Below are 25,068 nucleotides of genomic sequence, written 5' to 3' on the forward strand. Positions count from 1 at the left end.
TCGCCTCTCCGCTTTCCTCCGGTTCATACCGAAGAAAAGAGGTCCGCTCCGCCGCTGCTGTGATATTTCTCCACCTTTTGCTGCCACAGACCTGTTTTGGTTTTAGTCATTTATTCTGTACGCATTTTTTTTTTTTCTGCGCGTCGGGGTAGTTGAGGGGAATGAGTGGCAGGAGAAATCTCCCGTGACTTTCCTCTCGGAGAAAGTGACCCCCGGTGCCAACGAGGCAGATCGTTGCTGCTGCTGTCGCGGCTCCTCACAGGGAGCTGGACGAGGAAAGCGAGCGGACTCGTCCTGCATGTTGCCTCGGATATAACAGCACGGCGCCGAGGTAAACACCTCTCCTCTTCTGTTGTTGCAACCCGGTGACGTTTCACACGGTTCTCTTCGTGTCTGTCGTGTTTATTACTCGTGTTCATGTTTTCACATACATGAAGGCATTTTATGTCTCCAGTAGTATTTGGTATGTATTTGAATAGCTTTGTGAAGGGTGACATTACTCTCACTGTGATGTGCTTTACTTTATGTTGTATGCTGCGGTATCATGACATGAACATGGAATTTAGGCTTCAAGTTTAACATTTAAAGGTGTTTGACTAAATGTATGTTGTTTTTTTTGGAATGATTATTATTGTGTTTGTAAGTGTGTGTGAGTGAGTGTCCACTCATCAAAGATGCAGCAGGCTGCTGTCGCACGTCTCCTTCAGTGTATATGGTCAAATGAAAAGGCTTCAACAAGTGATTCACTTCAGTTACTCAGGGATCACTTCGCATGGGATGGGATGAGAGTCAAGGAGTCCCTGATGTCCCGAAGAGACAAACCCTCTGCAGCGAACACAAAACAGAGATTATGGATATCCGGTTTGCAGTTTCAGGTGGAGGACTGGATGCACACATCAGATTATATACAGTAGCTTTCTGACAGATCCTAAAGAGCCCGCTGCTTGTTGCTGCCCATGCAGGGCATGATTGACAGGCTGCACAGCATCCATTGATTGGATCAAGCAGCGACCCCCCCCCTCCCCCCCCGCCTCCCCTCTCATCTCATCTGCTGGAAAGCAGCAGGATGAAGGCCGTATAAATACAGCTGACCGCGCTGAGTGTAGACGGCGAGCCAAGGAGCTCATTTTAATCAGGGAAATGGAGGCAGGAAGAGAGGCAAGGATGCAGGGATTGAGGGGACGTCAGAAGGAGATATGAAAGGCATGGAAGGACAGGGGGACAGAGAGGAGAGGAGGGGTGGGGGTGGGGGGGGGATTGAAAAGGATGAGGGTAAATGTAGGACAGTGGGGGGAGTTGAAAGACGGTAGCGGAGCCAGTAGCCAGCAACAGAATGGATGTGACCTCGGGCCCCCGGGGAGCAGCAGCTGCTGCTGCAGGGGCCCCGGCTCTCACCTGATTTACGAGGCCAGTTACTCCACACAGAGGACCACGCCCGGCCTCTCTGCTGCACCGGTGGCGTTTCTCATGACTGTGTGTGTGTCTGTCTCTTTGACGGTGAGTGGCGTACACCTCGTGCAAACTTGTCGCCCTGAGAAGGAAGTGATGAATGTGCACTCTGGGATTCTGTGTGTGTGTGTGTGTGTGTGTGTGTGTGTGTGTGTGTGTGTGTGTGTGTGTGTGTGTGTGTGTGTGTGTGTGTGTGTGTGTGTGTGTGTTTTTCTTTCTCTGTTCCTTTGGGACAGAAGTGATGAATGTATACGATTGCACTCTACGACACATGCTTTGTGCCGTCGGGGACGATCCCGGGCCCAGAGGCGGAAAGTGGTGCAAATGATGGCGTGTTGGAGCCGTTTACCTCCAGCTCGTGCTCACACACACACACACACACACACACACACACACACACACACACACACACACACACACACACACACCCTCATCCTCCCCGAAGTTTGAAAGCGAGTGTACAACTGATGATCCCAGAGGAGCTGTTACCTACGATTTGTTCGGCAGTGACCCATATCTCTGACCAGCCAGCGCAAACCTCAGCAGTCTCTCCTGCATCCTCGTTGTTTCTCAAACCATTTGGTCATTTAAAGTGAGATTCTCAACTATCTTTTGTACAAAGTAGTAACTTCCATCCAAACCATTCTTCTGCGTATAATTTATGGCGCAGATTTGTCTGTTTTTGCCGCTAGATTACGAGGTGGGCCGCACTCTTGGTTTTGGGTTGCGGGACCTCCCGAGCTCCTGTCAGCCAAATCTTCTGCCTTCGCTCGTCCCTATCCGCCCTTTCTCTCCACATTTTTGCTCAAATGCTGTTCCGGGCCTTTTCTGGAGGGAGGGTGGCTCCTGCTTCTAAAAACAGCCTCCGAAACACCCGGGAGGAACGGCGCGGTTAAAAGTGACCTCTGCTTGCCAAGGTCTGCTGAGAAAACGCAGCTGAACGCGTTATGTTGGTAGTAAATAGTAGCAGACTTTTGCGGGCCGTGAGCTCTGTCAGTGTGTTTGTTATTGTGACGGTGTGAAGATTTAACTGCGAGGGCGTGCGAGTCGGACAAGAAATGTTTATGGGCCTTTCATTCACAGCACGGCTCAGTTTAGGGATATGAAAGAGTTTGTGTTTAGAAATGTGCCTGAGCCCACGATACATGAACGCCGGCTTGTCTTTCACCAACGCTCACAATCCCCGAGCTGTGACCAAACAGACATGTTATCGTTTGCTGGAGTGGAAAACGAGGGAAGGGATAGGCTGTCTAAATACTTTGTTGATACCAGCTGCCTGCGTGAGATAAAAGATTGCCGGGAGGTGACAGGAAACGAGCGGAGAGACGTGGGCATGACGACAAAGGTCCCCAGCAGGACTTGAACTTGGGGTTTTGCACCAACATGGTCGGTGTTTAAACGCCTTTTTACGAGACACGCACAGACACAGTCTTGTTTACTGTTTCTTTAACACGGATCTTGCTTCTGTTTTATACTTGACTTTTCAGCCTCTTCTTTATGTAAACCGAGTTCTTGTATTGACGCCAGTGTTTGGAACATCTGAGTACTTTGGTTTCTTTTGTTAAATGCAAAAGTTTCTTTGGCAAAAAACAACAACATTTTTAGTCGTCAAAGTGAGGTGTCAAAGAAGTGTCATGGTGGCGTCTGTATTTGAACTCGCGTACTGTAACAGTGGTGGTGTCCAAAAACATCCGCGCCAGTTGTTAGTCATATTGTTAGTCATGTTGTTTTTAAAACAGTACCCAATATATTGCGACAATTTACAGCATGGCCAGAGCATAACTTTTAATATAAAGCACATGCAGTCAGAAGTCTTAGATTTAGCAAACCAATAAGTTCCAGATAAAAGCATGTCGGAACCGTAACTAATAATCATCATCAAAATTATGAAATGTGCTTAAAGAAAATGCACCGTGCAGCGGTAAACAATAATCAAATTATACTCAGCACTACAATAACTGTTTAATGTTCTCTGAACATGAAGAGGATTTTTGGTGAATAGTATTTGATTTCATTGCGTAACACATACATTGTGTACGTCGTGTCTGTTTCAACTGAACTACCCCAAAGTTTTTGTGGAAAGTGGAAACTCATCGCTCCATATTTTATGGATGGGATTGGTCCTGTTTACTTTCCCACATCAAACTTTGTCTTCGTACCTTTACTGACCAGCGAGACACGCCGGCCTCCAGCGCCGACATACATGAACACACGAGACGAGTACAATGTGAACTCTGTTCTCCGTCTTTGTGAATGTGGCCCGTTTTTGACGCTGACGTCTCAGGAGTGTTAAGTGGGTCACCAGCAGGCTCCCAGTTCACAGACAGGAACACATTATAGTGCTGCAGCTCCATACGGGTGGGGGGGGGGGGGGGCTCTAAAGATGCACGACGGCGCTGGGAAATTCCCAACTTTCTATCATATTTAACCAATGCAACAATTGTCACATGTCGAGGATAAGAAAGTGGAAGCTTCAAACCTGCAGACCGTCGGTCTCCCCTGTCAACGCGTACTGAACGTCAGACTCGGCCGTTGCCGACTCTTTTGCTGCCGCGGCTGTAAAATGGTGGTTAAATGGTGGATGAATGAAGTAAAAGGTGTCGCACTCTGAATCTGATCCATTCGGTCCGCTAACATTCGGAAAGTCTGACAGAGCTGAAATAGTTGATCCCCATTTTAGTTGCCCACAGATCATCTGGGTCACAACAGATATAAATCAAATATTTTGTAAAGTCATGAAAGTAATGGATATTTATATGCCAAAGTCCTTCAAACATCTTGGAATATAAAATCATTTAACACTTATTATGGTCCTTGTGAAAGTACAAAAAAAGTCGTTGAAGTTGGTTCCTGTCCATCAAGACAAGACTTCACACCGACAGCTGTATAAGAATATTGAAAAGATTAAACGCAGCAACGTTTGAGGAACTTTACAGAAACAAGTGTACTTTCTGTAGACTGAATCGGACTGATGAAGCAGGCCAGCAGCGCCCCGTCAGCCCAATGACATCACACTCAGACAAAATGAAGGATCAACTCCATATATAATTCGCTCATTTATATTCAGCAGCAGCTGCGTTCAGGGACATCGAGCCAGAAAGCTGTAGAGCAGGAAAATACGCAGCTTCAACTGAAAGTCTGTCGCTCTGATTAAGCAGCACGGCGGAGCCTGAATGTAGCTTCAGAACACGATGTTCAGTCGGTGGCTCCCTAACAAAGCCTGGAGAATTAAACATGACAGATACTCCTTTGGTGTTCCCATGAGGAAATACGTGTAACTGGGGGGTGATTACCGTGTTAGCTCCGCACTGCTCTGACGCTCTCATGGCAGCGGAAATGGACGTCCTGTGATTCAAGTGTGAAGTCTGGTTCCTAATCAAAGACATCTGAGGGTCGTTAACGGGCCAGTTTTAGAGCATTCAGGCCTCAGCAGAGGTCGTGGGGGAGGTGGAGGTGGAGACAGTGGTGGAGGAGGTGGAGGCGGAGGAGGTGGCGACAGCAGAGGTGGTGGAGAAGGAGGTGCAGGTAGCAGAGTTGGTGGAGGAGGAGGTGGTGGAGGAGGTGGAGATGTACACAGCTGGCCGGCTGCACGGTTCAAACTGGATTAAGACCAAAGTTGATCTTATCTGTCCGTACAGAGAAAACAGAACTGATCTGAGATCTGATGCAGACGTTTCTACAGCATGTCTGTTATCTTCTGTTGAACAGTTGGTTCCCTGCTTCTCATCTTAGATATGTGTGTTATGTGGCTGGTGCTCTCTGACTTTTCCTTTTGTGACATCACGTTTGTGGTTCGGAGTCCGATATTTCGACAACTATTAGATGGATTGGTATACATGTTGTGCAGACGTTCGCTTCCACCGCTTCCATTTCTCATAACTTTTTCATATCTTGACTTTTCATGTAGCACCTCCATCAGCTCCAACCCTCTGGCTTCACACTGATGCGTCTCCGTGTCAGTTTGTCGCCTCAACTCATTTCCGTCCTATCGCGTCTTTCCTTCGACTTCGCAATTGCGTTGCCTGTAAAATCCCTCTCGTTCTGCCCGAGTGAACGCAGTCCGTCTTTATGAGCTTTGAATTTGAACGCTAACCTCGACCTGTGGACGTGACCTCTTCTTTTAGCTGATACAGTCGGTCTGCCGGTAGCAGCTCTCCTCCAGCAGTTTGATGTTTATTCTGGTCTCCATCCCTGCAGACTCTTCATTAATCACTTCGCAGCTGCAAATATTAGTGGGAGACTGCAGACTGCTGTCGTGCATCTGAGCGATCGCTCTGACTGTTCCAGCAGCGCAGGTGCTGCGCTGATTTTTCTAGGTCGTCCCAGAGGATTAACATCTTTGTCAGCCGCTTGTTAATTTCCAGTTTGGTCCTTTGGCTGTGCTGCTGTCATTGTTTGAAGGGGTTTCCAGGCTTGTTGAGCGTCTCCCGGAGCTTAGATTACAGCGATGGCCTGTTTTAGGTTTAGATCAGACACACTTGATTCACAAAGACAATTTGCTGCCGTTCTGGCAGCTCACTGTGGTTCAGCTCTTTGTTACAAGGCTGTCCAGTCCCATCCCTCTTTTCTGTCTTTCTCTTCTTTTTCCAACTGAACTATAAATTTGTCATCTTCACGGCTTCAAACAGAGATTTGGCTCATTTCCAGTCGACTTCATACAGGCTTCCCGTGTGATCCAGTTTAACTTCCTGGGAAGGGCCGACTCAGCAAAGACTGGATGTTTGGGGATGCTTATTGTACAGCAGCTCCCAGCTCCACAGACTGAGCCCGGGCTCACAGTGCCACAGCCAGGCAACCCCAAAACATCCACAGAAATCAGTGTCCAGTTTAGCCTGGTGGTAGCTGGTGAGAACTGGAGGCTCCCGCTTCTGCTTTTAGAGGATCACCGTGAACAGTAAAACAGATGGCTCCCCAAAAATGTCTGATTTTACAGATGTTTGAGCAGAACTGCTGTCTGCTGTCAAGATACCGTCTCCTACTTCAGCAGCAACTGCATTTGATCAAGAATGACAAAGGGTGTAGAAATATCACCATCAATATTGACACGATCAAGCTGGAAACTGTTCATGTTTCTGTGGGTTCGTGTGAGCCAGATCTGATTTTGTGTCTCCTGTGATTCAGTGCACCTTTTTGGAGTGATGGCCGAGGCCAGCTGGGGAGGACAAGTCAGAAATAACTTGTTAGCACTGCACAGCTATTTTCAACACAGAGATGGAGCCATGAATAGTGATATGGACTTGGCCCTCCTCCAAAGGTTCTGGTTTTGCCTCAATTGTTTGTACTCAGATGCTGTGGGAGGACGTGATGTGACGAGATGCAAACCTTATTTAATGTGAAGGTATTTTGGGTGCAGAGAATAGTCCAGCACTTCTAAAGTGTTCTTAGATTTCCTGACTGGAAAAGTTTGACAGTTCTTCCCGTCCAGAAGTGTATCTTTAGCCTCTGTCAAACACAAGGGGAATGTTGGCAGGCTTTAAGACAACATATTTAGCCAAGGAAGTGTTTTGTATAAAAAGCAGACCAGAATTTTAAAGACAAGCCCTACTTGAACTACAGATAACACTGGAATGTAGGCTGCAGCTGCAACCCTTATGATCCTATTAAACTATCACAGTGTGCATAATTACTGGCTTCCAGGGGAACCATTTTGAAAACTGCTTCATGCCTCAAGCACTTTGTACTGTATACTCTGAATATGTCTCTTAGTCACTACTTTAAACGGTTAATATGTCAACATTTTTTCTAATACAAAGATGTGTCACCATTTTAAGCATTCAGATTTATGGTTTATTAATCATTTATGGTTGAGTTTAAACCTTGGAGATGCAATTTGATACGTTTTTGTGCCAAACTGAGTCCAAAAAATAACATTGAAAAGTGTGCCATAGGCCATAATTGTTTCTGCAACATATTTTGCATACTGTCAATTAGAAAGAAGTCTGAGCTGTTTACTCTCAAGTATACAATAAAATAAGTAGACTTCTGACAGTAACTGTGTGGATCATTGAGCTACTGAACTGAGGGAGTTTCATCCTGGAGAGGACGTCACTTTCTGAACACACAAACTGTTACACCGCTAAAAAACAAAGTTGAAGTGAGTGCATATAGATTTTCCACTGGCCGGTCTCGCTACCATTTAAAGTGGTGAAGTTTTGCAGTGACACTCACAGTAAACAGTCCTGACGCTGCTAAAGTGTTTGACACGCAACAGCTATCATGGTGTATTAGCCAGTGACAATGATGCCGCTGTATTTCTGCTCTTTATACATCAAATTTGACAACGTTTGGAGCAACAACAAAAAAAGCCTCATGGTTGGTTTCATGTTGACCATTTTAAGAGAAATCTGCAGCAGCAGCTTCTTACTTTGTAATAAGAGTGAACACAACGAAGCAGCTGTTTCTGTCCTCCACTGTCCTCTATAGGGGCACAGGTGTTGGTACAAATACATGTCTTCAATAAATTGTGTGCATTTGGTGCCTCATCGGCAGCTGACATAACTAGCTTGCTAATTGATAGTCCTTATCTACCTCGGACAGCTGTGACTGATGTGGTCAACGGTAGTTACCGTAGTACAACAGTAGCTTCAACAATACTCCGGTGAGTATTCATCATCGCGCTCGTGGAACACAATCACACACGGGTGAATTTTGTTGTTCCACTCTCTGATGTGACTGAACTTCATGTCGCTGCGTTTGCTGTGTGTCTCTGCAGTCGAGGTGATGTGTCCCCCGAGGTTTTTCTTCAGCCGGTGCTTAAAAGCAGAAATAAGCAACCTTTGAATAGCTCTTGCTGTGTATCTGCAACAGTTTTGACATGTCGCCATCATCACGTCACGTAACGATGCAAACGTTGCATATTCTCGCTACGTGTCGACTCAGTCGGCACGTGGTTTTAAAGCCACTTTGTGGATATTACTTTGCATGCTCTTACCTGTGATTGAATGGACAGCCTGTCAGCTACTGTTACGACTCGTTGATTGTTTCCTCACACTGTGACAACAGAAATAGAAGATTAAGTATGTTGTATATGTTTTCAGACTAAAAATAAGAGATGGCAGATGAATCAAATGAGATGAAAATCCGCTGGCTTTGCTTATCCTCGCTCACTCACTTGTTCCACTCAAACTTCTTCTATTGGGGAATAGTATGAAAACTGAAATGTTCATGTAATGTGGAAACTGTGTTGAAATGTTTTTGTTACCCGTGTCCATCGTACTTTTCTCCTTTTTTTCCGAGTGGAAAATTCACATTCACAAAATTCTATGGTCGGCACATATCAGTGTCCCAGAAGCAGCAGAAGATTAAACACCTCGGCGTCTGTCTCATTAGTATTATTTATCACACGGAGACTCTTTTAGCAAAGAGGCAACGGTGAATAGGAACACTTTAAAGATCAGACCCTCTGTCATGGTCTCAGAGGGCAGCCTGATTCATTGCTTTTGTCTGCGGTGAGAGGGTCCTCCGGATGGTGCTGGTAAGTGGCGGCGGGGGCGGACGGAGACACAGACGGACACTGTTTGGTATTCTCCTTCAGTTCCGTACGTCTCAGAACTCAGACATGTTCACCACTCTGTGGGGTATGTGGAGTCAACGGGGCCACTGGTTTGGTTCTGCTCAGGGGGGGGAGGGAGTGAACTGAGCAATTGTGTGGGCGATATGAGGGAGGAGGGAGAGAGGCAGGAAATCAGGGAGAGAAAGAGGGAGGATGGGAGGATGGGATGCCAAAGATATGCCAGACAACACTGGAGTGACTGAGCACATCTCTGTTTTAATGCTTTAAACTTAAAAGCAACCACAGTCTATAAAAATACTGAAGCCACGCAGACCTGTTTATATTCACTTAGTTTCCGTTACCAAATAAACTCATGAATATTCCATTTACAATAAAACTGCTTATCAACCAGATATACTTTACAAATGGAGGAGGGAGGATTAGGAGAGACTAAAGGGCTAACTCAGCAAGGAGAGAGAGAGAGAGAGAGAGAGAGAGAGAGAGAGAGAGAGAGAGAGAGAGAGAGAGAGAGAGAGAGAGAGAGAGAGAGAGAGAGAGAGAGAGAGAGAGAGAGAGAGAGAGAGAGAGAGAGAGAGAGAGAGAGAGAGAGAGAGAGAGAGAGAGAGAGAGAGAGAGAGAGAGAGAGAGAGAGAGAGAGAGAGAGAGAGAGAGAGAGAGAGAGAGAGAGAGAGAGAGAGAGAGAGAGAGAGAGAGAGAGAGAGAGAGAGAGAGAGAGAGAGAGAGAGAGAGAGAGAGAGAGAGAGAGAGAGAGAGAGAGAGAGAGAGAGAGAGAGAGAGAGAGAGAGAGAGAGAGAGAGAGAGAGAGAGAGAGAGAGAGAGAGAGAGAGAGAGAGAGAGAGAGAGAGAGAGAGAGAGAGAGAGAGAGAGAGAGAGAGAGAGAGAGAGAGAGAGAGAGAGAGAGAGAGAGAGAGAGAGAGAGAGAGAGAGAGAGAGAGAGAGAGAGAGAGAGAGAGAGAGAGGCAAGGAAAGTCTGTAAGATCCTTTCCTTTAGACTTGAGGTTACCCCTTTTCCCTCCGAGCTGTGCCCCGCCCTTTCCTGTTTTTCCTTATTTTCCATTCCTTCTTTTCACAGGCAGAGAAGAACAGCCATTCTGAGCGAGGGAAGCACCAGGCCTTCGGCCACAAAGAGCGCTGTGACTCTGAGCTGCCACCGCTTCTTTTACTGCTGCAGTGTACGCTCTTACTGTGTCTCGCTGTTTCCCCTCCCCGACTCTACCGGTCATTATTCATGGCAGTGCTTGCTGAAGTAAGTACTTCTAAGCACTTGCAAATGTGGCTCAAGTTAAAGGAACGTAAATCCAGTTAAAGGAAAGTAAATCCAGTCTTTCACAGTTTGGGTCTGTGTAGCTTAATTAAGCTGGGTTTTCTACGCCACAGGTTTTTGCTCAGGGGTTCGGAGACCTCCAGAGAGTCAGTGAGGGGACATCTCTGGAGCTCAAGAACAATAAAGACCTGTCTTTGTTTATTATAATGTCACACTGAGTGAGATATATGATTTTAAAGAAGCAGTGCACAGATTCCGTTTCACATGGTCTGTCCCTACCTGCAGGTAGGTAACACTCGCCTGCAGCTGTCCGCAGATATCCGGCTGATGTCAGTCATGTATGATGTAAGCACAGACAGCAGCAACAGACGAACTGATGTGCAGAATCTGTGGTTTCAACTGGCTAATCAATTCATTTGGTATTTGTTTCAGTTAATGAGTTAATAGCAACGAAACTGGTAAGCAGGGCTTGTCTGAATCGGGGTGTTACTATTCCAGCATCCGTGCATCACGGGTGGCACAGCTCACATTTCTCCAAAGTGCAGTAACAGTATTACAGCTTACTATCCTGGTCAGGCAGCACTCAGTCTCTCAGGGATGCCTGAGAAGCTCAGCTCGTTTTAGTCACGCACCACAATGTCTGCCATGCATCACCTTCTCCTGCCAACTGATAAGAGCGTCGGAAAGACCGTAAAACACTGAGCTGCCATTAGTCACAGCTCAGGTGTGTGTGACAAGTGAGCGGGCGTTGAAGAGTAAAAGGTGCGTGTACAGTGTGTGTGCTGGCATCTGAGCGAGAGCGAGACGGGAACAACACGGGAGATAAAGCGCCCTATCGTAGAGGAATAACCAGCGCCGGTGTGTCCTGCTGTCTGGAACTCATCTTTAATCTCATGCTTTCCATTTACAAATACATTTCATCATTGCGGTTGTGATGCAAACACCTCCGTGATCATCCTCATCCCTCCCCTCTGCCCATAAGCAATTGAATTCACATCTGTGTCACAACCAAAATATTCAGGCTGTTTATGAAAGTGTACTTACTGGAGCATGCACTTCTCAAACCTCATAAATCAAACAGACGGTATTATTTATAGTGATGTTACTCAATGACACAAGAGCGTGTATTCTTGGCACTATCCTGCCTGTTCACAAATGGCACGTGGGTATGGTTTCTGAGCATCCCACAGACGAGTGTAGTTTAAAGTTGTTGTCAGGGAGTGTTGGAAATATTGTTCTTCCCAACAAAGCAACTATAACAATATGCAAACATGGACAACATTTTCTGGGAGGTCAGAGCTTTGATATAAATGTGCAGTGTGGAAACAGGGATTGTTGTAGGTGCTGTTGTTTATGGGTCACAGCTGCTTTCTCTGCAGGTGGACTCATCAGATCTTTACATGGCAACAAATCAACACGTCTGACTGTACTGCCTCCCGAGAATGATCAATGTACATCTGCATTGATTTGTCCATTAATCAGTCATTCAATCTATGTTAGTTACTTAACAAAATTACCCCAAAATGTCATCGGCCGGGCTTCTCAAATGTGAACATTTGCTGCTCTTCTGTGTTTTTGTTTATTTCTAAACTGAGTTTGATTTTGATTTTGGATTGTTGATCAGATTTCAGTCGCCTTTCACTCTGGACATTTCTAGGCACCGTTTTCTGTTAGTTTGTTTACAAATAAAGAAAAAGATTAATCTATAGACTTAAAATAGGTAGATATATTTATTGATGGTAAAAGTAACTTTTAGTTACAGGTTTTGAAGACAAATGGTTGTCCTATTGATCTGTGTCGAAAAGCACAGAAATCTAGACGTGGAAACAATGCTGACAAATGTGACCTCAGAGGTTAGGCTGCTGGAAAATGGATTTATATGATGTAATGTTCATAAATAATGACAAACAAACAGAAGCCTAAATATAGAATTCTTTACCAATAAGTTTCATGCTTGACCGTGGACACAGGAGAAAAATTAACTCAAGCTATAATAACTATCTTTTTCCGCAGCTTTCAACCATATGTCTCACCCTTTAGTGTCTATGTTGATCAAAACCACCTTAAAATGCTGACAAGTTGTGTTTATGACCGCTGAACTCTGAGCTTTAGAGGTATACTTGAAGGCAGCACAGCTTCCTGCTCTTCACCCATTTCTTTGGCTGCTCTCAGACTTTCAGCTCTAAATTTTATTGTAGGTTGTTGTTTTTTTTTTCTCCGTTTTTTTCCAAGCATTCCTCTCTGCTGCTGCTAAGCTTCAATGGATTGAAAACAACATTGTTATTTTTCTAACCTGACACCTCGCTGGAGTTTTACAGCCTTACTTTATATTTGAATGATTCTTGGGACTACAGAGGCAAAGTCGAAATTCCTGCAGGAATGAAAAGAAAATATCTGTGTCTGTGGTTTTGTTATAAGAGGAATGTGAACTGAGATTCCTTCATTTTAAGATCGGTTTTCACTGGTTTATTTAAAAATAACATCACAATCTCACAGCATGGAAACCTGTTTCATATATTTGTATTTTAACACATAGTTCTTTAATTTTAGGTTTTCACATAAAGATGCTGTGATATCTTTATTGTCTTCAAAGTCCAGCTTCAGTAAAGTGGTGGTCATGGTTTGGCAGATCCAGGATAGATGTGGTATTTATCTTACATGGAAATACAACACACACTAACACATACTACCCATGTAGAGCAGTGGAGATCCAAGCCAGCTGATCTAATCTGGGGGGCTGCAGACAGGCCGTCTGCCCCTCTGTGTCTATATAAACGGACACACACACTCACACAGGGACTCAGGAATGCATCAGTCAACACCACTGAATGTCAGAGCTTCCTTCACTGCAGTGTCAGGGAATGTGGTCTTTTAATGTCTCCTCTAAGAATAGCCAGCACCAGCCAGGGCTCCAAAACAAAACAAAAAGAAACCAACTTTTTTTCACTGTCTCTAATTTGAACCTCATGCTTTAATATCCAGTATGGTGAATATCAGCTTCTGTGGAGATTATCTCAGAAATGACTCCCCTTGAGTTTGTGATTGCTGGTCAGGCGGGATATTGGCATTACATTCCACATGTTAATTAGATTCAGCACATGCTGAGTCCTTGCTGGCCAGTGCACCTCAATACAACATCAGGACATTGATTCGGTGTCTTCCCAGCTGTCTTTCACTAGATCTGCCAATAAGAGAAGGTTGAGAATCCCAAAATCAAACCAGTTCAAACTAAATTGTTTGAGACAGCAGCAGTCATGCAGAATTCATAATGAGGTATAATGAGGTAGTGAGGTTTTACGGAAAAGCTTGTGTCCTCAAGTACAGATCATAAATATAATGTAAGCTCTGTTCAAGACTCAGGAGGTTCTCTCAGGTATGTTTAGCAACGCTAGCAGCGGTGGTTGGTTAGTTGATTGATTTGTCAGTTGGTTGGATACCTCTGTAATTGTTGAATGGATTTTAATGAAATTTGTTGTAGATATTCACTGTCTGTCCCAATAATAATAACAGTTTGTCCCAATAATTTCCATCATCTCCTAACTTACACCACCATGTACTTTTGAGTATTTGTATTTCATCTCAACATAATCTGAACTGATTAGCACTGAATTGTTTTTCCCAGAGTATAAATCCTTCTGACATTGTTGATCCCAAACTCTTTCTGTAGTGCCTCCATGTGTTTTTGAATGAAATGCAGACCAACCAACCGAGCCAGTTGGTTCGGCACTTTGATCCCTAATATATCTCCGCATCAATTGGATGAGTTGTCTTGAAATTTGGAAAGTTTTCCTCAAACACCGTCATCTCGTTAAACTTCTGGTTAATTTAATGCAGAAATGACACTCTCTCTGTGTATTTCGTGTTTACTGTTAATCAGCAAATGCAACCATACTGACCCTTATATATAAAATGTGCTAAACATCAGCATGTTAACTTTGTCATTGTGAGAATCCTCACAAGCTTTTCCTTTAAAAAAAAAAAACCCTATACATAAGTGCATCTTTGTAAAGCCACTACTGCGGTTGTAAACGGTTCACAAATCAGCCTTTTAGTGCAGAGAGAGGCCCTCTCCTTCACTTATCATTAGTAAGTCATGAGCTTTGCATTAAGAGTCGGCCGAGATGCATCGATATGGCTGACCAAAAGGGCCTGCAGCCAGACGGGGGATCAATATACACGACAAGAGAGGCGCTGACTCCAGGGAGCTGCTGCTATTTACAGTAAAAAGGGATTGTGGGGGTGGAGGAGCAAAGCTAGGGGCAAGTTGATGCGACTGTGTGTGTGTGTGTGTGTGTGTGTGTGTGTGTGTGTGTGTGTGTGTGTGTGTGTACGTGTGTACGTACATGTTTGCATGTGAAAGTGGTCTGAATTGAATTAGCTTCCTGTTACCCTGTGACCGACTGAGAATAGCTAAGCCCCCCCCCGTCACTGGATAATTTATTACCTTCAATTCTAACCAGGCCATTTACAGATTCAATCTGTCATCTCTCAGAGACTCTCTCTCTGCTCTGGACCCTTTTGTTGGGAAAATTATGAATCGAAGCATCCAGGACAACCAGCAGCCCAGCTGTTATTATTAATAAAAATGGTCACACGTGGCATATTGTATTTAAAATCTCTTTTTGTTTTGAGACCACAACACTTAAAAATATCTTCACTTGTGTGTGTTTTTTTTTTTGTTTTTTTTTAGATGGACCTGAAGCTGATCTTGATGTCTGTATTGTTAGGAGTCTTTTGCTACTGTAATGCTCAGAAAGGTAAGATTTTTTTTTTTAAACTATTACTATGATGCTGTAACATCCTTCTGTTGTCCCATGATGTCATTTGGTTGATGTCAGCTTTGTAAATCATTACATACAGCTTCTAATGATGAGACCCTCCTTGGAGAGAGAGGTGCGGGCTACTTAAGGTTAATGATGTCACTGACCAGAGCAAATGGAGCCGAGAGGATAATGGAAAGGACAGGATATTCCGTCTCTGTCTCCAATTACCGTCGAGCCGCCCAGTGTTCCAGATGAACTGATGTGTAAACACAGGGGGCTTAACAGGGCTGCTTACTTTGCAGAGTAGGCTGTACCACTGCTCCCTCTGACTCTGCCTACTCTTCTCTCTTTGTTTTCCATCTAGAGGGGAACGAGTGCATCAATGCCAACGCCAAATACTGCGGGCAGTGCATCCAGGCTGGAGCCAAATGTGGCTGGTGTAAAGACCCAGTACGTGAATCGAAGCTGTCAGCTAATTTTGCTGCTGAGAAATCCAATTTGATGCCATATTGATGGACCTATAGTGGATTTAAGCTTGTTGTTTTGGATGCTACGTATTGCAGGGTTATTGATCGATGTATTGATCTTTTTAAAGTAATTGATTAATTGTTTAGTCAATGAAATATCAGAAAATTATAAATATTTTGCATGTACCAAGGTTAAAATGACTGACTTTGTCTGTCTGTCCTAAATTACAACGTGCTTAATATTCTAAAATGTAAAACTGAGAAATGCAGGAGAGCAAAAAGTTAATATTGAATTTGTTACATTTAAAGCTACAAAAGCTGCTTTCTACATTTTCCATTTTCCAACTCAACAGTATCTTTAGTTGGACCCTTTCTGTTTGGTAAAATGCCAAAGTATATTAAACGCCATGCTCTCTTGTAGACTTTGTCATAAAATTGCAATCTTCATTCTGACATTATCAGGCTTCGTGTTTCAGATCTGACAAAACTCTCACGAAGCCCCAAAACACATCCAACAGCACAGACTGAATATTATACCTTCTGAGAAATAATCAGGTTTTACTTGTAAAATTGACCTCTTGTCTCTTTAATTCTTCCTGTAATGTCACTTTTAGGACTTCCTGAAACAGGGCGAGACTGTGACGACCCGATGTGACGAGCTGCAGTCTCTGAAGAAAAGGGGCTGCCCTGAGACAATGATCGAGGACCCGTATGGAGAACAGAAAATCCTCAGAAACAAAGCGGTGACAGATCGTAGAAAAGGAGGAGCGAAACTGAAACCAGAGGACATCACTCAGATCCAGCCCCAGAAACTCAGCCTCACCCTTCGATCTGGTCTGAATACATTTTTTTTTCTATAATGCTAATTTTTTTCTATAATGCACTTATTGTAAATCGCTTTGGATAAAAGCGTCAGCTAAATATAATATAATGTAATGTAATAAAGCTGTTGTGAAGCTACTTTTCACATCTCTTGGTTTTGATCAGATATCGATCACTGGGACACTTCAGAGTCATTTTATTTGTGGTATCTTGATGTAGGTGAGCCCCAGTCTTTTGACTTGAAGTTCAAACGGGCAGAGGATTATCCCATCGACCTGTACTACCTGATGGACCTGTCCTACTCCATGAAGGATGATCTGGAGAACGTCAAGAACCTGGGAACCAGTCTGATGCTGAAGATGTCAAAGATCACCTCTGACTTCAAGATAGGTAAGGATTATCAGTGCCGCATTGTTAATGGCTTAGTCCAGATTCATGCAGCCTACTTATATAAAGAAAGGAATGGTAAATGTACTGTACAGTATGCATACAGTATAGAGATCTTTTACAAACTCTGCCTCTCACCCAGTAGCAGTGGAGCTCCCAAGCAGCAATTTGGGGGTCGGTGTTTTGCCCAATGGCACCTCGGCATGTGGAGATTAGTAGATAACCAACCTTACTGCCTGAACCACAGTCCCAAAAGGCCTTCAACTTTAACTGAAGTCACATTTCTAGAACCACTGCGAATGCAACGTTACATGTGTTAAGGTAAAAAAAATGTTTCGAAAACATTGAAAACCATATTTTTTTAAAACCATTTTGGGATCATTTTTTGACTGGTCCCAAAGGTTTGCCAATTGTGGGGTTGGAGGAAGAGACGTAGTCAAAGATACGGAATGAGCTGAAAAATGAATGTGCATTGTGGTGGTGTAAAAACCTCTGGAAGCTATTTTGGTATATTTTTGATAGTAGCAATTTTCCAAAACTTGCAAATACAGGCTAAAACACCAGCGGCAGTTGTAGTTTACACCAAACTAACTTCTACTGTTTACATACCCCAAACCAAAGTTATTAGTACTGTTGTTTCAAAACTCAGAACACAATTATTCCCTCAATAGAAGTTAGAAAAACAAAATAATAGCAGTAACAAAATACATTGATAATAATTATTTTACACTAGCAGTATATTTCTTGATCATGTCCAATCAGAACGGTTCATGCATAGATAGAAGGTTGGAGATGGAGTTGATCTGGTTAAAGGGGAGGTGAATTTGAATGACCTTTGTTGTGACCTGCACATTCAAACCAAAGAAGTAAACACTTGACAGTTCAGTCACCTCCTTTGAATTCATTTGGTGTCAACTTACCCCTTGACTGGAGCACCCGCTCTCAAACGACGCATCTTGTTAACCCTTTACCCATATCACATACTGACCAAGTGAAATTCTGAATCCAACTTGATTCCAAAGGTTTTGGTTCCTTTGTGGAGAAGACCGTCATGCCTTACATCAGCACCACCCCGGCCAAGCTGCTGAACCCGTGCACAGGCGACCAGAACTGCACCAGCCCGTTCAGCTACAAGAACGTCCTGAAGCTGACCAGCGACGGAAAGAAGTTCAACACCCTGGTGGGCCAGCAGCACATCTCTGGAAACCTGGACTCTCCTGAAGGGGGCTTTGACGCCATCATGCAAGTGGCTGTGTGTGGGGTGAGCTGAAAAAAAACAAAAAAACAATCCTGTTCAGTGATCCTGTGGGAAATAATCACGCTCAGGTTCACAATTTAAGGTCATTTTCCCACCGTTACGGCACTCGCTTGGAGGGATACAGCGCCAGTAAAAGTGTTTATGTGTGAAAAGATATTTTATGAGTCCTCGGTGTTTACAAGCGGATTTTTGGACGCAGTGATAATCAAAAATTCATGCGTAACGTTCAACGCTGCTCTAGTACCTGCTTATTATTTTAGGGTGGTGATAGAAATCTGGAAGCAAGCCATTTGATTATTTCTTTGTTGTGGTTTGTCAGGACCAGATTGGCTGGAGGAACGTGACCCGTCTGCTGGTGTTCTCCACTGATGCCGGCTTCCACTTTGCTGGAGATGGCAAACTAGGTGGCATCGTACTGCCTAATGATGGAAAATGTCACTTGGAGAACAATATTTACACAATGAGCCATTATTATGTAAGTAGTTCAGTGCTGCTCTGACTGTTTCTTCTAAAGGATCCTTGTGTTGACTGTGTTACGTTGTAAATACGATTTCTTTTTCAGGACTACCCCTCCATTGCTCACCTGGTTCAGAAGCTGAGCGACAACAACATTCAGACTATCTTTGCGGTCACAGAGGAGTTCCAGCCTGTTTACCAGGTCCGTTGGTTCTGACTCCTCTTTCCTCTATCTACCCATTCGCTTCATTTTTCATCCTATCCTCATGGAGCATACTCTTCCTCGTTCCTTCTTTCTGCATGTGTGTGTCTGGAGGATGTCCAGTGCGTGAAAACATCCAACTGGCCTCCGGCATCTGCTGCAAGTTAATGGTAGCAGCCGCTTGAATGTGATTATTTCCTTTTGCCAAGCTGTTGCTTTTCAGGCCAGTTTAACCCAACTCCGTCTGTCTGACCAACTTTGGTCAGACTTTCATTTCATTACTTCAGTAGTCTCGGCATGCGTCAGAGATAGAACAACCTCTTGAAGTAACAGTTGAATTTGGCGTGGCATCGGTCTGAATCTGGAATGAAGTGGTTCAAGCAGTCGATTTTGAGGCTGTAACGTGATGCATTTGTGTATTGCAGCTGAAACAACAGCTTATAAATGTTCCAAGAAAAGTATTCTTGACCCTGTGTTGCGTCCAGAGAGGATAAGATTAACAGTGTGGTTTCTTCTTTTTCTTTGTTCTGAACTTTTCTTTTCTTCTCAGGAGCTGAAAAATCTGATACCGAAGTCGGCAGTGGGCACTCTGTCTGCCAATTCAAGCAATGTAATCAACCTCATCATAGATGCTTACAATGTAAGTACATTGGTGAGATTGTTGACTTAAAGCGCTCTTTTATAAAACTTTGATCAAGTTATTATTTACTCACATGAGCCACATTAACGCATTGAGCATTCTGACTGAGCTGGAACATTCAAGGCTTTTTCTAAACACTTATTCTAATTTAACCTGAGCTCAGCCTTTGTGTACCGTTACACTGTGAAAACAACCAGACATTCCAAAGCAGGACACAACATTCACATTGTTATCTCTGTTTTTTTTTTTTTTTTATCAGTCTCTCTCGTCCGAGGTTATTCTGGAGAACAGCAAGCTTCCCGACGGAGTGACTATCGCGTACACATCCCGCTGTAAGAACGGAGCGGTTAGTGAGGGCGAAAACGGACGGCGGTGCTCCAATATCTCTATAGGAGATGAGGTGAGAATTAGGAAAAGGCTGTTTGTTGTTGTAACACTTTGCCAAATGTTGATTTATTACAGCTATGTCAGTGTTTTGGTCTCTGAATCTTCTTTATTTGGTCACTCCCAGGTCATGTTTAGCATCAGTGTGACATCTAAGGGCTGTCCAAAAGAAGGCGAGCCAGAGACCATCAAGATAAAACCCCTGGGCTTCACAGAGGAGGTGGAGATTACCCTCAACTTCATCTGTGAGTGTGAATGCCACGAGGACGGGATCAAGGACAGTCAGTTCTGCCACTTTGGTAACGGGACCTTTGAGTGTGGAGCCTGCAAGTAAGTCTCTATTTTACACAGAAGAATATCCATCTTTTCAAGCCTCACATTCAGTTGTACTTGGATTTCTCGGCGTCACGACCTCTCCCTCTGTCTCAGGTGTAACGAAGGTCGTGTCGGCAGACAGTGCGAATGCAGCAGCAACGACGTGGCCACAGAGGACATGGACCGGACCTGCCGTAAAGACAACGGCACCGACATCTGCAGTAACAACGGAGACTGCGTGTGCGGCACATGCGAGTGCAAGAAGAGAGACAATCCTGACGAGAGGTACAGAGGCCAGTACTGCGAGTGCGACAACTTCAACTGTGACCGCTCTGGAAACAAACTGTGTGGAGGTGAGAATAATCTGTCTCTTTCAGTATGTACACTTTACTCAGTCTTTTTAGAAGCAATTTAATTTTAAATCATGATGTTTAAAGAGCAAAAAAGCTTGTTAAAGCGGTCTCTCTCTTTTTGTTTCAGGACATGGACGCTGTGAGTGCAGAGTGTGTATCTGTGACCCCATGTGGACTGGAAGCGCCTGTGACTGTTCTCTGGACAACAGCACATGTATGGCCAGCAATAAGCAGGTCTGTAATGGCAGAGGAACGTGCGAATGTGGAACCTGCAAGTGTAACGACCCCAAGTTCCAGGGTCCCACGTGTGAAACCTGCCCGACCTGTCCCGGAGTCTGTACTGAACACAAGTAAGTCTGAAATACACATCCGGTTTACTGTATATCACACAGTTTGATGCGTTCTTTTGGTGTATTATCACATGGGTTCAGATTTGTTTACGTCTATTTGGATAAAATATTCACACACTGGGTTGCTGTAAATATTCCTCTAGGCTTTGTTGACCAACAACACTGTAAAAAACTGGGCAGAAAATTGAAAGGGCCAAAATTCAGCCCATGCAAACCTGAGGCTTAAACAGCAGAGAATTCCTTCTTTGTATATTTCTGGGTGCTGTTTCCTTCCTGAGCCACAATGCAGGGACGTTTCCTGGTGATCCAAGACCCGTGACTCCGAGGTCATACCCACTCGATTAAACTTAATGAAGATGTTCAAGGCCTCATTTTAGAACTTGAAAACATGTCTTTGAACAGAGGAGCTGGATTATGTCTCCGTCACTTACATTCTTCAAAGGCATTCTTTCATTGCCGTTATGGACTGGAAGAACGATCACAGTAACTATTTTTAAACGTGTAGTTCACACTGAGCTAACTGACTCAATTTTTTCCGAAAAGAAAAGGGGCTGCCGTCAAATTTTTCATGCATGCAGAACCTAATTTTACTAACCTCTGTTTTCATGGAGCAGAGGTAGAAATGTCATTGACAGAATATCGAAAAACCGAAGTTAACTTCTCTCTGCATTATCGCCGCACACTACCGGACATGAGTGAGAGCGTCTCTCTGTTCCCTCCAGAGAGTGCATCCAGTGCCGGGCGTTTGGCACTGGTGAGAAGAAGGACACATGCGAGAGAGACTGCAGCGACTTCAACCTGATTAAAGTGAAGGACAGGGACAAGCTGCCGCAGCCCAACGACGCCTCCTTCCCCGTGATGCACTGCAAGGAGCGGGACGCCAACGACTGCTGGTTCTACTATACCTACGCTGTCAACAACAACACGGAAACGGAGGTCCATGTGGTGGACACGCTGGGTAAGCAGAACGCTGGACTCGCATGAACCGGGGCGTGGAAGGTCCGTGTTACAGAGAGAGCTAATTACAGGGATGGTGGTGGTGGTAGAGTCACAAAAATAGGTCTTTTGTGTACTCGCATACAGCCATGTGATGGTGTGTTTTTCCCCAAAGTCTTGGTATTTTTGCACTGTTATTTCAAGCTGCCTTAAACACCCTGCCCCCTTTCAGACTGCCCCTCCGGCCCTGACATCATTCCCATCGTGGCGGGTGTGGTCGCCGGCATCGTCCTCATTGGCTTAGCCCTGTTGCTCATCTGGAAGCTGCTGATGATCATCCATGACAGAAGAGAGTTCGCCAAGTTCGAGAAAGAGAAGATGAACGCCAAATGGGATACGGTGAGTGCCTGGAAGCGAAAGACGAGCAGGATAAATGTTTTTGATTTCTGGCGGAGGTTTTGGGTTGAGTCATTTAAATGTGGAAAACAGGTGTTGTTTGGCTGCTCTGCAGAGCCAGCCACTGTTAGGGAATGAAGTTGTGAAGATCATTTGTTGTTCTTAGCAGCAGATGAGATTCACAGACTTGTTTCTATCATTATAAGGTGTCTCCTTCTGTCTTCTGAGGCTTCCATCCTCTTCAGTCTCACAGCTGCAGAGACAGATTGAATTTGTTGCCTTTGAGCAGCGCTCAAAAGAAAAAGGAAAAATGTTGGAGACTGTGTGGACTTTTTTGGGAATGCTATGCGCTGTGTGCCTAACTGGGCTTTTTCCCGGGAGTGATTACAGCTCCTCCCCTCCCTGCTTCTTCCCCTGTGTAGCATCATCAGCCAACATCAATATGACAGAAAGCTGGAGTTCAGCATGACTTCATGTGCAGTAATATTCCTCCATCTAGTGGTGGGAGTTTGTCATAACAACAGTGAAGATGTTTTTTTTGCTGATGCAGATGTCCCTAATCAGCCCCCTCTGTATGTTGGGGTCTTCTTATTACCATGGGCAGGACGGCCTGTGGCTCCACATCCCTTTCATTTTGAGAAATGACAGACTGTTAGTGAAACTCTGAGTAACTTAGTTTCCTGACAAGATAAAATAAAACCATGACGGATTTCAAAGACACAGCATGAGCCTCCCTATGTCCTCTTTTATGTCTGAATACTTGGTTTTAGTAGGACAGTTTTATTAAAGTATCACGCAATCTGCGTTAGCAACGTGGCAATACAGGACGGAAAATACATAATAAAAATAGTTTAAAATGTCTGCAGCAGCACGGGGTCTGTGTTTGACTGTGTAAATGAGGGTGTTCAGTCAAACATCCAAGTTTTTCCTTCCCATCCTTTATTATTTGTTGCCAAGTTTGATTTATTTGGTATTATGTTTACATATTTTTATAAACCTAAGCCATGTTTATTTACATGACTTAATATTATTTCATTTTGTTTTCTATCTGACAGCGAGTTTATGCTTTTATGAGAGAGATGACTGTAGAGCAATTAGAAGAGAAAGAGCAGAATGACATTCAGCAAAGATCCCCGAGTTTACCAGGAAGACACACCAGAAACAGATGGAAACTATGCAAGTGATTAGTTGGGCTACTCTGGGCCTTGACTTGTCTCCACCTTATTGTAGGGCTTTAATTGTCTCATTGCTCAATGAGAGCTTCTAATTCAATCATTTAGTGCAACACAATTCTTATTTTGACTCTTATCTCTTCTATTTCTCACATTGTCTTCCTCCCGTCGCTCTCACCGCACTTTATTCATGTTTTTTCTCTTCATACTGCCTTTTTATTTTCTCATTCTGTGCTGCTGTTCTTTGTTTTCCTGCTGAATTCTATTCTGTCCTCGTTTTCCACCTGTAGCAAGAAAACCCCATTTACAAGAGTCCAATCAATCAGTTCCAGAACCCAAACTATGGACGTAAAGCTGCTGCCCTTTAAGTTTGTATTTATTTTCCTTTCCACTTCATTTTCCTGCATGGGCTGGTTTATGTGTGTCCTGAATTCATGCAGCTCCTGCTTTTTCTTTATTTCACCTGTCTTTTAAAACTGACAAGTAATCTTAAATAAACAAACCACAGAAGAGGTCCATAGGAAGAGCGATATTGCCTACAGAGTTTGAAAAGAACTGCATGAGCGTGCTGTGACAAACAATACAGCTTGGAAAATCACAAAACCTGTGCAGTGTTTGAGGATATTAAGTGTCTTCAGGGCAAAAATACCCAAACCGCGACTGGTAAGTATTTTATGTGTGTAAATATGATGCATGGCCGTTTGCCAAGTGTGATCCAAATAAAGATATGTACAATTAGTGATGAAGTTTTACTCTTTTACAATTTTTTGGGCACGTGATTTGGTAAAAAAAAAAAAAAAAGACTAACAAAAAATGTCCCATAGGTTTCGACTGAGTTTTACAATTATAAGTATGATTTCCTTTTTCACTTTTCAGGGCGAAAATCCGATCTACAAAAGTGCCGTCACAACTGTGGTCAATCCCAAATATGAAGGCAAATGATGGCTTCACAGATTTTCGATGGACTCCACTATCAAGTATCTGACAGCTGCATTATTCACCGTAGATTTTAGGGTCTGACGGGAGCACGTGGTGGAATTTGTGCATTTTTCTTGTCGCTTTATCATAATAATGTATCATTTGGCCACTGCATCTGTATTTTTACTAACACTTATGATTAATATGCATTCGTTGTATTTTAGATGTACAGTATACAGTATGTGTATATACTTTTAAGTTGCAGAAGTTGATGAAATGATGGTGGGTTTTTTTCCTGCCACTGGACTGTTATGGGCAGAGGATTTACATGTTTTTTAACAACACAATGTGGACATGATATCCAACATATGTACAAGAACTCTCCAGCTTCTGTCTCTCTGTCAGACACTTTTATCTCTGTTTGTCTTTCTCTCCTCGTCTCTCTGTGCACTGACTTCCTGTGACTTTCTGTGTGTTCCAGACAGGACCTGAGTTTAACATGTAAATTGTCAGCCATAGCAGCACATTATGTCGACGTGTGTGTATATATGGAAAACAACTTCAATAGGATGTATCGAATAATAATGACCATTTTTCTTGGATTGGACCGTTATGTTGAATTACAATAGATAATGTAGTGGTTGTAAATGTACAGTGGGTACGGAAAGTATTCAGACCCCTTTAAATTTTTCACTCATTGTTTCATTGCAGCCATTTGCTAAAATCAAAAAAGTTCATTTTATTTCTCATTAATGTACACTCAGCACCCCATCTTGACAGAAAAAAACAGAAATGTAGAAATTTGTGCAAATGTATTAAAAAAGAAAAACTGAAATATCACATGGTCATAAGTATTCAGACCCTTTGCTCAGTATTGAGTAGAAGCACCCTTTTGAGCTAGTACAGCCATGAGTCTTCTTGGGAATGATGCAACAAGCTTTTCACACCTGGATTTGGGGATCCTCTGCCATTCTTCCTTGCAGATCCTCTCCAGTTCCGTCAGGTTGGATGGTGAACGTTGGT

General features: G+C 43.7%; 1 protein-coding gene across 3 annotated transcripts; it reads left to right on the forward strand.

Moving 5' to 3' along the window:
- On the forward strand, window positions 1-25,068 carry itgb1a (integrin, beta 1a). 3 transcript variants are annotated; one of them, XM_069698030.1, is made up of 18 exons: window positions 1-331; window positions 10,035-10,208; window positions 14,917-14,983; window positions 15,354-15,439; window positions 16,071-16,290; window positions 16,498-16,668; window positions 17,688-17,926; window positions 18,243-18,398; window positions 18,486-18,581; window positions 19,132-19,221; window positions 19,481-19,621; window positions 19,733-19,935; window positions 20,035-20,273; window positions 20,401-20,623; window positions 21,346-21,581; window positions 21,792-21,958; window positions 23,418-23,495; window positions 24,004-25,068. In XM_069698030.1, the coding sequence occupies exons 2-17, from the start codon at window positions 10,191-10,193 to the stop codon at window positions 23,493-23,495; spliced, it is 2,430 nt and encodes an 809-aa protein (XP_069554131.1). In that variant the 5' UTR covers window positions 1-331; window positions 10,035-10,190; the 3' UTR covers window positions 24,004-25,068. The 3 variants fall into 3 exon arrangements, with proteins under 3 accessions (XP_069554131.1, XP_069554133.1, XP_069554132.1); XM_069698032.1 differs by lacking the exon at window positions 10,035-10,208; XM_069698031.1 differs by lacking the exon at window positions 23,418-23,495 and having other exon boundaries at window positions 24,004-25,067.

The sequence above is a fragment of the Brachyistius frenatus genome, unplaced genomic scaffold (assembly GCF_029030835.1).
Source record: "Brachyistius frenatus isolate BFR_SWC_R1_liver_20210118 unplaced genomic scaffold, ASM2903083v1 Contig_25, whole genome shotgun sequence".
Classification (NCBI taxonomy): domain Eukaryota; kingdom Metazoa; phylum Chordata; class Actinopteri; family Embiotocidae; genus Brachyistius; species Brachyistius frenatus.